This window comes from Agelaius tricolor, unplaced genomic scaffold (genome assembly GCF_023055355.1).
Source record: "Agelaius tricolor isolate 1412-34295 unplaced genomic scaffold, bAgeTri1.0.p SCAF_5, whole genome shotgun sequence".
NCBI lineage: Eukaryota > Metazoa > Chordata > Aves > Passeriformes > Icteridae > Agelaius > Agelaius tricolor.
In genome coordinates, this window is record NW_027269265.1 from 52,037,546 (window position 1) to 52,054,215 (window position 16,670).

Genomic DNA, 16,670 nt, shown 5'->3' on the forward strand with positions numbered 1-16,670 from the left:
TCATGCTGCCCACCACAGCTGGTGTGCTCCACGCACTCACCTGAGAGTGTCTGCAGATGTCGTGGTGCAGGGCACTGCAAAACCTCAGGCGATAGAATGGTCTCTTCGAGCTAGGTCTTATAAGCTCTTGGACATCTATATCACACCTGAGATAGCTCAGCTACTTCAGATGGTATAAAATCAGCAGTATGGCTTCTCTGGCAGTGTTGGAAACAGAAAAGTTTTAATAAAAGGCAAAATAACAAAGCTCGTTACAGAGAAAAACCGAGCTAAGTGTAAGAGGTTCTTGCTCCTGGTAAAACACCTGACAAAAGCGATTAGTTCCCTTGTTGTCTTCTTTTTCTAGTAAATTGCTTAGGCAGGACTTTTTGGCATCTGTCTAATTGGTTATCCTTAAGTTTGAGGTGAAGTCCCTAAGGTCCTGTGAGATGTCTTTTTAGCTAATTGAGGAGAGAGACTTCTGGGCTTTTTTTCCTTTTTAAGGAGACAAAAGATAATTTTGTCATTCCATCAGTGAAGGGCACATTCCTACACTCAGGTGCTGGCCTGAAGGAGATGGCTACAGGAGCTGCCACTGTGCTGGTGGGCTGGTACAGTGTCATCAAAAAAAGCAGGGCTTTGTGTGTTTGTGCAGTTCTGTCTGTGACATAATTATTAATTATTAATTATTCTTGTGGGAATAATTAATATTCTATCAATATCCATAATTAGTCCTGTGGGAAGTGCCTGGTGGAGGATCTGTGAGTGCAGAAACAAGTCTGAAATGAGGTTGCCACCTTCTCCTGTGGCCACCAAGAATTAGTTTTCAGGAGGGAGTAGAGGGTGTTCTTACACAGACTTTTTGTGGCAAATGCTGAGGTGTTGAACTGATGGACCTGCTGGGGAGAAAAGGTGTGCAGGGTGGCAGTAGCCCCACATAATTAAAAAGGGCAGGCAGGACAGCAAAAGAGAAGTTCCTGTATGATAGAGATAGGACTGTGTTGTCCTTAGAAGGTATTTCCCAATGAAATGTTTCTCATCATCATGAGGAAGATACAGCACTCCTGTGAAATGGAGCACTGATGATGCTTGGAGACCAACAGTAGAGATCTATGACATTAGAAAAATATGCTTAATAATTGAGTGGAATGGCTGTTTTTAAAACCTTTTTGCTTTGTGAGAATGGCAGTGTTGTAACCTGCTGAACTATTCCCTTCTCAGTAAGAAAACCTACTGGCTGTGGGTTTCTGTAATCCAGTATAAGGTGGTGCCATCACATTTCAGAGAAATTCCTAAGGATAATACGTTTGGTTGTTAAAGGAAGTGATTTTTAGTTACTCTGCCTAGAAGTGACCTTTGAACCTTCCATAAAAATAAATAATTAAATACTATGAGAAAAATAAATATGTGTGTGTGTGTTCTGTAGTTGAGGCCCTACTGCAAAGGGTTTGCGTCACACATTTGTTTTCAGTAGATCTAGAGCAGATGGATAGAGGTGAGTCAGTTTGGTCTGTTTTGGAGTCTGGAGAAACAGCAAATGCTTGAGGGCAAAAATGAGACTTGCTTGGAATAGTAAGGATGTAATGAGATGTCTTTTATCCATTTGTATCTTCTGTATATGTTCTGAGCTGCTGAGAGAGGAGACAGTCAAATCAGTTCTTAGTGTAATTTTGAATATTGTCTTCTTCCAGTATGCACTGATTTTTTTTTGTTTGTTTGGGTTTTTCTACTTTTTTTTTTTTTCAACTGGTAGTCTTCAGAAGTTATACTGTTATGTTGGCTGCAGCTCTTAAGTCTTTTTTTTCTACATCAGCAGAAACATTTGTGTATTCTGTTCTTAAATTACAGCTTTAAAGCTGGACACAGTCATTGTTCTGCCAGTGTGTTTTTTGGCATGTTCAAACACTGATACAGCAAGGCTCAGGTGTAAGTTCTGTGTACACAGTTACAGCTGCTCCTGTGATTCCAGCACAAGCTACATCCAAATTACTTCCTTTTCTACACTTAAATTCAATTTCATCTTTCTTACAACCTACAATTTTAAAATTAACTTGTTTTAGAAGTTTCTCTTAAGTATCAGCATTAAATCCACATTTCATCTGGATCTTGAAACACTGTAATTTCAAATACAGTTCCACTTGACAGCCAGCAAAATTGCTTGTAGTCTGTGTGTGTATGATTGGATCTTGGAAAAATCCACCAATTAGTTTTTAAACCCTCTCTGGCAGCTCTTCCACTTGTTGCTTTGTGACTTGTCTCTGCTTAGGCGGTGGGTTTGTTTTGGTGTTCTTGTTTTCCATGCTGCATTGGGGTTTATTTTCTTAGTCTTGGGGTCTTGGACTCCGGGGTGCTATCTGCAGAAAGTGGATGGTGAGCCACATGAGCAAATACTGTCTCGCTCAGGCCTGTATTATAACTTTGGGTGACCAAAACTACTTGTCAGGCTTAGAAAATCCATACCGGTCTGTTCTCATTTCTGGAGTGTTACAGGCTTGTTGTACCCCTTGCCTTTGCTTTTCCCCTAGATGAGAAGTTGGCCTGTGGGAAGAGGAAGAATGGTGTAATCAGGGGTGAGAGGGGTGGTCTGAGCACAGAGGAAGACCTTGAACAATGCAGTGAGGCAGGGGCAGGGTGGGAGCCTGGCTGAGTGGGCAGGACCCCGTTGGACAATCGGCTTTGTGCAGTGGTGCAGGGCAGTAGGAAATTACTCACTGTGACTCAGGGACAGGGTCCTGCTCTGGGGCTGTCAGCAGGGCTCACAGTGTGTGAGTTAGGGTAACCGTGAGCCGTGCTGTCGGTGAGGTGTGAGGGAGGCATGATGTTGTGCCAGGGAAGCCCAGGCTGCCTGTAGACTAAAACGGGGAGCACGAGGAAATGACAGGGCCATGAGGCTGTGCTTGAGAGGAGCAGCTCCCAGTGGATCAGCAGCCTGTTTAACCTTGAGCCAGCCTGTGCCAGGTGGCCAAGGCAGCAGTGGCATCCTGGCCTGGCTCAGCAATGGTGTGGCCAGCAAGAGCAGGGCGGGGATTGTCCCCTGTACTGGGCATGGTGAGGCCACACCTCGAGTGCTGTGTCCAGTTCTGGGCCCCTCAGTTTAGGAAGGACATTGAGGTGCTGGAGCAAGTGCAGAGAGGGACAGCAAAGGTGGTGAAGTGTCTGGAGCACAAGTCCTGTGAGAAGCAGCTGAGGGAGCTGGGCATGTTAGCCTGGAGAAAAGGAGGCTCAGCAGTGACCTTACAACTCTACACCTGCCTGAAGAGAGCTTGTAGCCAGGTGGGGATTGGTCTTTTCATCCAGGCAACCAGCAAGAGAACAAAAACTTAAGCTGCACCACAGGAGGTTCAGGTTGGGCATTAGGAAGAATCTTCTCACAGAGGGGCTGATTAGATATTGGAATGGGCTGCCCAGGGAGGTGATGGAGTCTCTGGAGGTGTCTAAAGAAAGACTGGATGTGGCACTCAGTGCCATGGTTGATGTGGTGGTGTTCTGTCATAGGGTGGGCTTGATGATCTCAAAGGTCTTTTTCAGCCTAATGGATTCTGTGATTCTCTTTTGTCAGGGAAGATGTAGAAGGAAGTTGCAGTACCTGGAGTATGTTTACAAGGAGCTCTTCCTAAGGGCTGGGAGCCCCAGGACAGAAAGGCCGTGACTCCTTAGGCAGATTCAGGTTGACCCCAGGATGTGACTGGAGGCCAAGGGGGATTGTGCAGATAATGAGGGCAGAAGGAGGGGTGAGGTTGCTGAAAATGGTGATGAGGGATGTCCAAGCGCCCAGTGGTGAAAGGAGCTGTGTGGGTGAAGGACACAAGTGTCAGGAACCTGGGCTGGAATACACTCATCCAGCTGGGAAAGAGGCTGCTGCAGAAACCCTGATGTTGAATAATGAGGCTCCACATGGGGTATGTGCTACCTGAGTGGATAAGGAAGCTGGACCTTGGGGGTGTGGTGATGCAGGATGTGGTGTGTGTTCGGTGTACCCTGGATGAAAAGACCTGGTGCTTGTGATGAGGGGCTTACATGATGCTACTTTTAACACTGGTCATAAAAGAAAAAGGGAAAGTACTTGTGAGTAGCCTTATTTTGGCTGGCTGGCTGGCTGCTGACATGGATGTTAGGGAGAGATGAGCCAAGAATGTCTTGGAATGAATTCACACAAAGCCACCGAATGGAGCTGTTGGGATCTGGGATGCCAACATTTTAAAATCTGAAAAAGAGACAGGGAATGGGCGGACCCCCCTGAAAGATGGAAAAGAAAAAGAGAAAACTACCAAGAAGCTGACAATGGCTGCTGCAGGATTAGTCTGCCCTGGTAAGGCTCCCACTGTCATCTGGGCCAAATTTTTGTCACTGAGCAGTAAGTAGTCAGATCCTCCCTCTCCCTGTAGAAATGCAGATCACTTGTATGGGACATGGTTAAATGAAACTACTCAGATGGTAACAATTCAACACGCACTGAAAGTTTTGGAAAATGGGAACTCAAGAGAGGAGCAGCTCTGGCAGAGTAGACCTGAAGGTAAAGCAGCATGAAACATGACATAATAAAGTAAATCCAAAGTCTGTGATGACAGCTTGCTTGTATTTGTATTTGGAACAGAACACCTTCAGTGTTCCCAGGGAAAGATGGGATGCCACCAGGCATCCTTCTTAAAAACTTCCAAGGGAAAGTGAAGGAGTTGTTATACCTGGAGTGCAGTGGTGTCATGAACCCCCTGCAGGCTGCCTGTGCTGTCTCAGACCCCAGCTTGGGGACCCCACCGTGCCCATGTGCTGCAGCAGAGATGAGTGTGTGGGCTGGGGCAGGAGCTGGCTTTGGCACGAAGGTAAATTGTTAAATGTGGCATCCAGAGCATGATAAATGCGGAAGGAGAAAGCTGCCTAGCAACCCTGTGGGCACTGGGGGAATAATCCTGACTGCTGCAAAACTTCCTCATGGTTGATGTAGCTTCTGCAAGGCAAGATGATTCTTTTGTGCCCCAATTAGTCTAGTGCTCAGCTACTTGTTGGGGTTTTTAGAAATTGTTAATTAACATAGAGTATCTTCAGGTCCAGATAATGTGATTTGAGAGAACAAAACCAAACCAAAGGAGACTTCAGGGCAGAACTTTTCTGGCTTACCCTGCACGTGAAGAATTCAGCTGGCGCTTGGCCGTGTTTGAGAACAGCAGCTTTGGCAGGCGCCGAGGAATTTCCTGAGTTATGAAAAGGGCCCTGGGCACCAGAGAGATCACAGATAAAGCAGATCTTAGAAAATCATTGAAAGTGGAATTCTTTCCTGGTAAGTTGGTCACTTGATGTGGAAAGCACCTAGGTTTCTGACAGCCCAAGCACAGCAAGAACACCAAAAAAAGGAAGACAAATATGTAGAAAGCACACGATAAGAAAGTATTTTATCAAGACTTTTTAATTTACTTTGGTAGTAGGCTGAAATCAGTCATGCTTTCAGAATATTTTTATTAGCTGAGTATTTTTTTAGTTATAGTATTAGCAACTCCAGTGTGGTTGGAAAACAGTAATCATCTCTCTCTCTCAGAAATTCAAGAATCCCTCAAGCTTCTATAAATAACAGCAGAAGCCTTAAATAGAAGGGGAAGCACACGTGATAGTACATTCCCCCAACCCCATATGTAAATCACATGGACTCAAATTCTTGATCTGGTTGGAGACAAGGATGGATTGAAGTGAAATATACTATTGATGGAGAGTGCTGTGAAATGTGATAACTTCTAAATTCTCTTTTGCTGCTTTGGGAAGTGCAGCTTTTGTTGTGCTATGGCTGATGCTGTTGTTTAACTCTTAAAAAATTTCTAGGCCTTCTTAGCTCTAATGCCTTAGTGTTAGCATACATCTGTGAAAATATGTATTTCTCATGGAAATGTCTTCTTTTCTGAAAGCAAGTTTAACTTCGGAGGTATGTAGAGAGGAATTCTCCTCTGAAGTCAATATACATTTTGGGCTATCTTTGTAATATTTTCTGCTAACTAACACAGGGATTCTGCTGTCTCCTTATCATGCATCAGAATAGTAAATGTACATTTTCTTCTTTCTTGGTGGTAGGTGGGTGGGGAAAAGCCCAGACATTTTATGTGTGTAGCTTTGGTTTGATTTCCTAGGCTTTGACGACTTCAGACTTTCACTTCTTCTTTTACAACTACTTCATCTTTGACCATCTTTTGTGTCTACTCACCTAAATAGGCATAATAGGCATGCTTATAAGTTTTCTGCACATTTGGTTTTTGTTTTTTTTCTGTTTTCTCTTTGCATCATTTTGGTCTCTTTTTAAAAATTCTATATAAAATCCACAAAATTCAGTTGCACTTTGTCCCATGTAGTTGTCGATTTAAAAAAAAATAATAGCACTGGCAGCATACCTTTTGAAAAGATGTGATCTGTTTTACCTTTGTATAACTTTTTTTAGCTGTATTTTTTTGCCTTTTTTACATTTTTTCCCACGCAAACCGTGGCATGTAATACTAAATCCTTAACCCAGCCCATGTTGGTGGTACATCATCTTCAGAGGCTCAGCTCTGCATCATGCCAAAGGGTGATGTGGGCAGCCTGTTACAGGTCTGACCTGACCCCAGACAGTGTGAACAGCCAGGGGGAGGGATGGTGCTTTGCTGTTTTTCGGGAAGTGCTGGTGGCACAGGAGTTGCTCCTGCCCAGACTCTGCCTTCCTGTTGGTACTGAGGTGTTGGTCTGTGCTTGCAAAGCTCAGCTCGGGCTGAAGAACTTGAGATGGGCTGGCTAGTTTGTTTTTAGTAATTCAGTACTTCCTTAAAATTAGTCAAGTGTGTAGTCTCTTCTTGAAGGTCATTTCTCAAGAACAGACATGAGTGTTAGTGGGTGTCAGGTTCGTGACATACTTCATGCAAATAGCTTTTTAAAATAAAAATTTGAGAAGCACACCTAAACCCTTCCTCTTTCTGTAACATTACTTTCCTTTGCAGCTGAACCATGGGGTCAATGTTGAGAAGCAGCCCAAAAGCAAGCAGATGAGAGAAATCCATAGTTAATGCTTTAATCTGAATAGTCTTTTCTTTGTAAACTAAAGCTACATATTAAATTGTTTTCTTTGTTACTCATTTTCACTAGATATAAATATTTATAGTTTCAAAGGCTAGGTGATTGTGGTTGTTTTGATAGCTATCTGACTTCACTCTAAAATATTATTCTGGTGTTCCTGCATGCCTCTCCTGGTTTTCAGCTGCATGGGGATATATGTACAAAGGGGAGCTTGTGTAGCTGCATTTGTAGCTCTCTAGGGCTGGACCTCTCTGTGCTCACATTGCTTCTGTAACAATCAACTCTCTGAAACCATCAAGTGAGGATTTTTTGGTTATGTTTTGCAAAACTTTGTGGGGCAGAACTTGTGGTGACATCAAAGTATCACTTTGCACATGGTTTTGGAGTCACAGGTCTGCTCTGGAGGGAGCACACCATGGTTAAGGCTGACAGCAGTGTCACTGGTTTATCTTTTGTCCTTAGGTCCTGTCTCACAACTTGTGCACAGTGTTAAACGTTCCCCATGATCCAGTGGCCTTGGAAGAGCACTTTAGGGACGATGACGAAGGACCAGTTTCCAATCAGGGTTATATGCCTTATCTAAACAAATTCATCTTGGAAAAGGTAAGTTTTGAATTCTCATATTCTGTGCTTCCTGTATCAGCTTTTGTTGTTAGAGTGTCTTTGTGGTGACTGGTGCCTGCAGGAGGCTGCTGCTGGTGTGGAAACACTGGTTGGGAGTGTGTCTGTGGGTCCTCATGGCGTGGCTACTCTGGGGAGCCTGTGCCTAAAAATAGAAGAGTGCACTGCTCTCCACATCTTGTATTTCCTGTTACATCTGGCCCTCGCCTAAGCTGTGGTCATGCAGAACTGTGCTCATATTAATAAAGAGTAGGCACACAGTTTGTAGGAATTGGGAGTGGGGCTGTGGCCGAGCCCCATCCCCAATGGGCTGCAGCTGTGAGAAGCAGGTGAGCAGTGTTGGAGGTGATGAGCCATGGAGTGCTGAGGTGTTACTGACCAATCCCCAAAGGGAACAGAGGGCACACAGGTGCAGTGCATCAACATGAGGGGTATGAAAGGTTGGGCTGAAGAACAAGAAGGGCAGAGGCTTCCAGCCCTCTGAAATTGTGCAGTGATACTCTGTGTATTGTGGCTGTCTCTACTGTGACATATGCTGTGACAATAAAGCACCTCAGCCTGAATTTATCTGAAAGTGTCTGGGAGCTGTAGCTTGTCCCACTTTATACTGCAGCTACAACAGAATATTGTCACACACTCCTTTGCAAACAGAAAGGGTAAAAATATCAAAATATCTTCACTGTTTGTCACCAAGTACTTTAATAAGTAGATCCCTTCAGAAGGTTACAGTGGGTGACATTAGGGCGTGTTGTGAATGTCTTGCAAGTTCTTTTCCTTTCATGTCAGAGCATTATTCAGTCTTCTGTTGTGCCTTGTTTCAGGAGAAACTCTGGAAAGCCAGCAGGGCTCTCCCTCTCCTCTCCATCATGTTGTAAAGTAGGTGGTCACTGGGATGGAAAGTTAGGAAGCCCCAAACAAAGATCTTCCTGCTTTTTTTCTGTCTTCTGTTCACGTACTGGGCTGGGTAGCAGAAGCAGCTCACGTGATGGTGGAAACATCAGCTTCAACACCACTGATTTCTTGTACACTTGAGGGCCAGCGCCAGAAACCTTCAAACTTTGATGTTGTGGCTGCAGAGATACAGAGCTGTTTGCTCTGTTTCGTTATGTGAAGAAGTCCTGAGCTGACATACTGCCGAGAAGTCCAGTGCAGCAATTGCAGATGGTGCAAATTCCTCAGCCCCATTTGCTGATTTCTGCTCCTCTATTTAATAGTGGTGGAGAATGGGATATATATAATGCAGTCTGGCAGTTTATGTCTGGCTTATCAGCTTCTATCTAGTTTATCAGCTTCTCTGCCTCTCTAGTCTGTGTTCTCTCCCACCCAAAGAGTGTGAGAGACAGGCCAAGAGTGTCCTGTTTGATGTGTGGGAGTGGTTGGCCTCTAATACAGGTAGAGGTAACTCTTTAATGTCTTGGTTGTTTGATGCTGAAGAATCCTACTTTGTCCCTAAGAAGTTGTGATAGCCTTTCTGCTTCATCTTGGCTGTCTGAGATCCTGTGGAGACCAAGCAGTCTTTTTCCCCAAATTCTGGGATAAAAGAAAAGGCCTTAGTTTATTTTGACCACAGGATTACAGTGGGAGAGGCTGAACCACAGTGGGTTAATACTCTTTGTAGACAGTAGCAAGCCATTAAGTAAAGAAAACCCAAAAGAGATGTGTATGGCTTTTTCAAATATAAAAATGCTTTATTGTTAAAGAGTGTTTCTAGGGAGAATAGTTATGGAAATGAAGAGCAAAATGGCATTTAAGTGACACTTTTATATTAAAATTACAGACCTGGCTATGTAAGTAAGTAGGTATGAAAGGGAAGGACATGACTATGTATAATTTTTTGTTTTGTTTTATTCATATACTGATCTGGCTTCCAGTGATTGCCTGATATATCCATATCATCAGTTAATCTTAAAAGATTGAAGTGTTAAGGAAAAGGATTAAATTATCTATAACTTGATGTTATTTGATCTTGACTGAATGCTTGTAAATAAGAAAATTAGTGAAGTTGTTTGGACAGAAGGCTGTCTTTTTGGACAGGAAAAATCTTGTCTGTGACTTCTTTTAGAGATGAGTTTAATCAGTGCCAAAAGACAACATGCAGTGGGATGAAGTCACTGATTCATTGCATGTCTCCTTTGTTTAAAACAAACAAACAAAAAAGCAAACAAGAAACTCCTTCTTTATTTTTCCAAGGCGTAATCTGTTATTTTAGATGGGGTGATTGTAGAAAAATTGCTGTTAGTATATTCTAGTAAGCAAAGCTACTAAAAAAGGAGTGATGCTTTATACCCCAGATACACAGGAAGTTCTCAATTTCCAGTCGTGCATCTTACAGTGAGTTAATTGATTCAAGCAAGAGCCAGTGGCTCAAGAAAGGTTTTTTGATCTTAAGATATTTTGCTTTAAGACATTCATAAATATTTTATGGATGATTTCTTAAATTTCTTTTAAAATAGTTATATAGCTGTGACTTAGAAAATTATTGAGAGGACTTTGTAACCTTTGGAAATAACTTGTGTTGTACTCTTAAATGCAGTTGTAACTTTTTCTATTTTTTTTGGTGCTAACTTATCCTGCAATAAAGCTTTATTATATAGAACCAAGGAATCATCAAGAAAGGGACAATTGTGAAGAAAGACAAGGTAGTTAAATGAGGTACATTTGCTACAAATAATTTCCTTTATTCACATAGGTAATTTCAGTAAATTATTGCAGTAATTAGTATTGTCTGATTGAAGATTTCCAGTGTTATGCATCTTGTTACTCAGCAGATACATCTATCTAGAATTTTCTTGCATCAGAAACAAAACCTGTCTTGTTCTGAGGAGGGAGCTGTGATTTGCCCGTATAGTGTCTTCATAATTTGTTTCACTTGGTTCCTTAACCATATTTTAGCATGTTCTGTTATTTACAATGTCTGTCTTTAAATACCAAATGGAAATGTTTCCCTTTCAGTGATGGCAGTGGTGCCATTTTACAGCAGGCCTTATTCAGAGCAGGGAAGAGTCCTGGTGAGGGGAGGCATTGTTCAAACCTTAGGTTATCTCATCTTCCAGGCAACTTCATGAATGCAAGTTAGACTAGCAATGCTTGCTATATTTTTGTTATTTTGGAGAGCCAGGGCTTATGTGCTGATGTAATTATTGTCCTGAATAATTCCTAAACAGTGTCTATGTTCTGGACGACACGTGGGCCCCACAAAGTCTGTCTCAGAACCAAATCTGGATTCTGAAAAAAGGGCTTTCATGTCTAAAGTGGGATTGCTGCACTGTGGGACCTCTTCCCCTGTGGTAAGATGGTTCTGAAACCTCCTGCTCAACTGGTGCACAGTCCTGGTGGCAGGGACGTGCTGCAGGTGACCTGGGCTGTGACAGGAGTGTCTGAGGGGCTGCACTCCTGCTTTGCTGTGGTAGCAGAACCTGTGCACCACCAGGACATTTCCAAGGTGGAACTGCTCACTGTCAGGGTGGGAAAAACACTTCCAGAAGAGAAGTCCTGGTTCATTGGGCAGGGTGGAGAGGACACAGAAAAAGCACAGGCAAGAGTAGCCAAGGAGGGAAGTGCTGGTGAATAGAACAGAGGTGAAGGAATCCTGACTTTGGTCCCTTCATCCAGAGGGTGTTTGTTCATTCAGCTGATGTTTCATTCAAGATCTGTGTTTCTTGTGCAAGCAAGACAGATGCTGAGCTTGTGGCTGGAGCAGCTCTGGCTCATACAGCTGCCACCTCATTCAAAGGACAGCTGCAGCCTCATGCAAACTCTATGATTTTTTTGATAGCCTCACTCTTATGCCTGGAGACTATTCTTGTCATCAGGTTGGTTTCTTGTTTGCTTTTGGTTTTTTTTTTTTTTAATCGTTTTTCCCCTCTTTTTCCCCTGCACCCACATCAGTTCATCAACTTCCATGTCTGCCACTGACTGAGCCAGTGTGCTGTGGTCACTGTATTTGACTGCTTGCCAGACTGGGCAGGAAATCAGACAGTTTGCATTGGTGCTCTTCAAGCACCTGAGATCTGTGGTTTGGCTTATCTTTAAAAAAAAACCACTGACCATTACTGGTCTCACTACCACAAGAGGTACAAGAACCTGTTCCTTAGATGTGTTTTCTAAAATCTCAAAGGGGCTTCCATTACTGTGCCAAACATGCCTTAATCAGTAACACATTGGTAAAGAAATAGCGTTGCTAAGTTATAGGGAGATAATAAATAGGTATAATGTATAACTTAAACAAGGATTTGAAAACAAAACAGTAAATTAGAGCTCTTACCTGTATAAATAATTCACAGATCTGTAGATGCAGCTGCTAGATATGATAAAGGATAATGAAAACAAGAGGGATTTTTGTATCAATGAGGTGAAAGTTTGCAAGCTTGAGAAAAAACAGAGATTTTAAGTGCATTAGCATTTGAGGAAAAAATTATTTTGTGTTTATGAATACTCTTCAAGAGTTAGAGTAATGTGAAGTAAAAAACATACTAAGGGTCCTTCCCAGTTGTTGCTCCAATATTGCTTTTAGCATATCCACATGTGGATTTGGCTATGCTGGTTTCCAAATTTGCTATATAAAATCATCTCAGTAAGTCAGTGCAATAGGATGGCAGCTGGAACTGGGTTCTGGAGATGGTTTGGAAGCTGATGTGCTAGAGGAAACACAGAGTGCACTGTAGCCTCTTTTCCATGGAGTCAGAGTGTAATTAACTCAACCAGAAATTGGAGGCTGGATGTCAGTTTTGCTAGGAGGAAATCCTTATTTTACCCCATGCAGGAAGTCAGACTAGGTTGTTACAGTGCTCTTTTTGGGCCTTGGTGTTTTGTGCAAACTGCAATTTTCTTTCTGCTTTTTGTATGATGAAACCTGATAAACATTGTCTATCTGCTATTCTATGCCATTCATACATATCAATTTCTTTGTTGTTCTTCAATTTCTTCTCTTTAGGTTCAAGGGAACTTTGACAAAGTTGAATTCAACAGGATGTGCTGGACTCTCTGTGCTAAAAAGAACCTCTCTAAAAGTCCTTTGCTGATTAGTGATGAAGATGCATTTAAAGTGTGGGTTATTTTTAACTTCTTGTCAGAGGACAAATACCCTTTAATCATTGTACCTGAGGAGGTAAGAAACAAAAACTTAAGCTCTTTAACTCCAGTTTGCCTAATATCTCAGTTGAACTGTGTTAAGTGTGGTACTCTCTAGAGATTTAAGAGGAAATATTGTTTAATTTAAAAATTTTATTCCCCTCTTTTAGTATTGTAAGGCCTTGGATGCATTTCTCTGTCTTCCAGGGTGGATATATGGGGATTTCCACAGGATACTTGAGATATTGATAGCTCTGTGTGTCTGTCATTTAAGCAGCCTGGACTAAACAGGATAAACAGGACATGCATGGATGTGATCTTTAATCACTGCACTTACTTATAGGTGGTTACAATTTTACAAGGTCCATGTGATTCTGAAAAAAAATGTCCTCATGTTCTGTGTTATTGTGACTTGCAAGGTGTGTCTTCAGTCTTATGTCACCCTCCTGATGGAAAGGACAATACAAAATTTTATGGTGGTGTCTGTTTCTGATAAAACCAACCAGCCCCTGAACACTCTTGCTTGAAATGTCTGAAGGAATAACACCAGAGAGATCTCTTTATTCTTGCAGTTCATGAACAAGTATTGGCAGCACTCAAATAGGTATTTTAACCCTCAAGCAAGATTTTGGTATCTCCACTATTCTCCCCTTTGGGATGGGTGGGGAAAGAAGCAGAAAGATCAGAACTGTTGGCATAAATAATCCCTTGCAAAACTGTGTATGCAAATCCCAGTGGTTTGCAGTTCAGCACTGGAGGGATGGAATAATAAATATTTGCAAGTTGTTGAACAGCCAGGGACCAAAACAGTCTGGTTAACATGCCACTCACAACATAACTGTTGGACTCCAAGGTGTTGTGCCAAACCCTCAAGTACAGATAGCTCTCCTATCAAAATAAACTCTTCAGTTTTGCTTTCTGACTCACTTTTTAGCAGAACACTTTCACTCTGCACATTTCTGATTTTGCCAGACTGGGCCATGCCTGGCATGCTGTATTCCCATGAGAAATGAGACAGTCTTCTTGCTTGCTATCCCATTTGTTTCTGTTGGTTCTGGGAAACAGGAATCATGCTTATAAAAGCTAAGACAGCTCCTTTCTTAGTGGTGCTATATTTGGCTTGGTAGGTCAGAGCTACTAAAAATGCCAAAACTGGGACTGAAATCCACATCTCTGGTTTGTCAGTGTGTCCTGCTGTGCAGCCTGGCTTACCTGTGGGCAGACATTTCACATCTCCTGAATTGCTGGCATGGTTAAAAGCTTCAGCCCTGCCAGCTCTGGGGTGTTGCTCCCCACTCCTTCTCCACCAAGGAAGCCCCAGATTGGTGCTGCCTTCTGTGGCTGCTGCCAGGTAATGGCAACATGTCTGAGCATTGGCAGATGTGCTGCAGAGTCAGCACTGAGCTGACAATTTCCTGATTTCCAGATTTCCTATGTGCTGTTGTTTGCTTTCCTTCCCATCCTTAATGTCCAGGTTAACCTGTACTGCTCTTCTACTTGGATTGTTAAAAAAATTCTGATTGTGGATCTGTGTCTGCATCTCCTCGATGACAGTAAGATTTAAATTGTGCAATTTGTTTAAAGAAAGCTTACAGAGCCTGACTGACAAAGAAAGGCTGCTCTGTTCTTATCCTATACAATGCCTGTATTCACTCCACCTTCCCTCAGACCACACAGGTAATGTAATCAGCCACTGGAGGAATGCTGCCTGTTGAACACACTCCTTTCTGCTTTGCACTGGTCCTGCATCAGGTTCTCTGTACTTCTGGAAAATTTCCCATTTGCTCATCTACTCTCTGCACAAAATTCCCAAAATAAAAATGCAAAGTCTCAGTTTCAGCCAGTTTTGATTTTTCTCAGATGTTTTTTTACAAAATGCCTTGCAGGTCATGTGTACAGTGAGGGGATTTTTACAAAGTGAAGGAGAGGAGGAGGGGGATGGAAGCCCTGCTGTTTGTGCTGTTGATGTTTTGCTGAGAGCAGTGTAAACCTCTCATGTGTGGCTACACTTCCCACCCAGGGAGCAGGCTCTCCTGCCCTGCCCTGCTCTAATCCTTGGCTGAAAATATTGCAACACACCATCCACTGCAGTTCTGGTTCAGAGATCCAGCAGTTTGTGTGGGATCCAGCTGTTCCCCCTCCTCCCTCCCTTCCACTTGTTGGCTTTTGTTTTGGTTTTTTTGTATGGTTTTTTTTGGTTGTTTTTTGGTTTTTGGGTGTTTTTTTGTGTTTTTTTTTCTTGTTTGTTTGTTTTTGGTTTTTTGTTTTGTTTGTTTGTTTCTTTTCCACTTTATAAGTAACTGAGATACTTGCCACATGCTTTCAGTTTGGAAGGGTGATCCCTTGAAGATTTTTGCATCCTCTGTTGAAAATTACAAGACTTTGGTCTCCATTTAATGTATTAACACAACTTCATGTGGAGCAGCTGCTCTTTGAGACATGCTTGGGAGCTTGGGAGTCTGAATTTCCTCTTTTTTCTTTTTTTTTTTTTCTTTTTGCAATTTTTAAAATGAGATAAGTGGTTTCTGCTGTCACTTCATAGATCTCATATCTGGAAAAGCCCACTGCTTGAGTGCAGTTTCACTTTATTTGCACTGTGCTGACTAACTACTGAAGTCACTGTCTTTCCTTCTTGCCCATGTCATGTACTTTTGCCCTGGTGCTGCTGTGCTGGCCCTTTCCTTTTAGGCAGCTGAATGTGGCAGGGTGTTACCCCCAGCTACAAAGTGTAAGTCTTGATTCCCTACCCAAGGGTTCAATGGGCAGCAAATGGCTGCAGCTCATCCAGAGAAAGGAAAAGAAGCTGCTTTGGAAAGGATTCAGAGATGCAGGCTGAGAAGAGCTTTAGGCAGAGCAAGGTGAGGAGAGAATCTGAAAGCAGTGGAGAGGTGATGCAAGGGCCAGATGCTGCTTGTTCAGCAGAGGCCAGGCTGAAAGCCAGAGGCCATGACTGGCCTGTGCTCCTCACCTGCCCTGGAAGGAGGGATGCCAGCCCTGCACTTGAGAGAGATAAGGTTTGTAAAACCAGTGTGGGGAAGGGATTGGGTTGGGATGTGCAGTTCTGGAGTGTGACTTCAAGCTTGAGAGGATCCCTCTGTGTTACGGGGAGAACTCAGGTGACACAGGGACAGGAGCTGGTGGCTACAGGGAGCACTGGGCACAGCTGGGAATAGCCTTGCACTCCAGTGTTCCTTCTGCTGCCTACTGGTGGGCAGCTGAGAGCACTCAGAAGAGCTGGGAAGGAGCAGAGATCCATCAATGTCTATTTTGCAAAGGTGCTCATGTGCCAAGGCAGAAAGCAGGGACTGGCTGGGAGCTCCTTCCCCTCCCCACAGCCAGATTCTCCATTAGATCATCTGAGATGCACACATCCAAGTGTGTGTTTCCTTCAGCTCTTGCAGGCATTACCTCTTCCATGAGATGGATAAAATGAAGGAAAAAAGGTGGAGAGAACTGAATTCATAAGAGGAGAAATATTTCTATTTGTCATGAGCTTTCCTTACAAGTCACCTCTTAGTTGTTACAGACTTATTTGTGTGTCTTGGTAATTTTTAACCAGACATTTTCTGTTTTATAAAAAGGTTTTCAAGCACTTCCCCTTTCTTATTTCTGGACATGTGACTGCAGCCTTGGGAATGCTTTATCGCCTGAGAGCTGTGGTGTGTGGTTAGTTGTGTTTCTGGGCCATTCTTCATGGTGAAACTCAGAGAGGCACGTGCTGCAAGCTGCATACTCAGTGTTGTAATCCAGTGTTCACAGTCAGTTTCAAGTAAGCCAAACACATTTGCTGCTTTTGGCTTCACAAGGAAAGATTTGTACAGTCATTTTTCACTTGTCGTCCAATTTAAGGAGGTCAGGTGAGACCTGGTACTTTTAGATAATTAACCAAAAGTCTTCAAATTTATTAACAGATGGCATTTCTAATCCTCCTGAGAGGAATAAGCCTTGTGTGGCTTTTTGTGCATCTCAAAATGAGG

The 16,670-nt window shown here is 42.9% G+C and overlaps 1 protein-coding gene across 1 annotated transcript in view; it reads left to right on the top strand.

Moving 5' to 3' along the window:
- The window catches only part of SWAP70 (switching B cell complex subunit SWAP70), a 36,117-nt gene that overhangs the window by 1,359 nt on the left and 18,088 nt on the right, over positions 1-16,670 (top strand). Inside the window, exons 2-3 of the mRNA XM_071427959.1 lie at positions 7,465-7,605; positions 12,557-12,730. Coding sequence (XP_071284060.1) covers positions 7,465-7,605; positions 12,557-12,730 — 315 coding nt within the window. The remainder of the gene's footprint in view (positions 1-7,464; positions 7,606-12,556; positions 12,731-16,670) is intronic.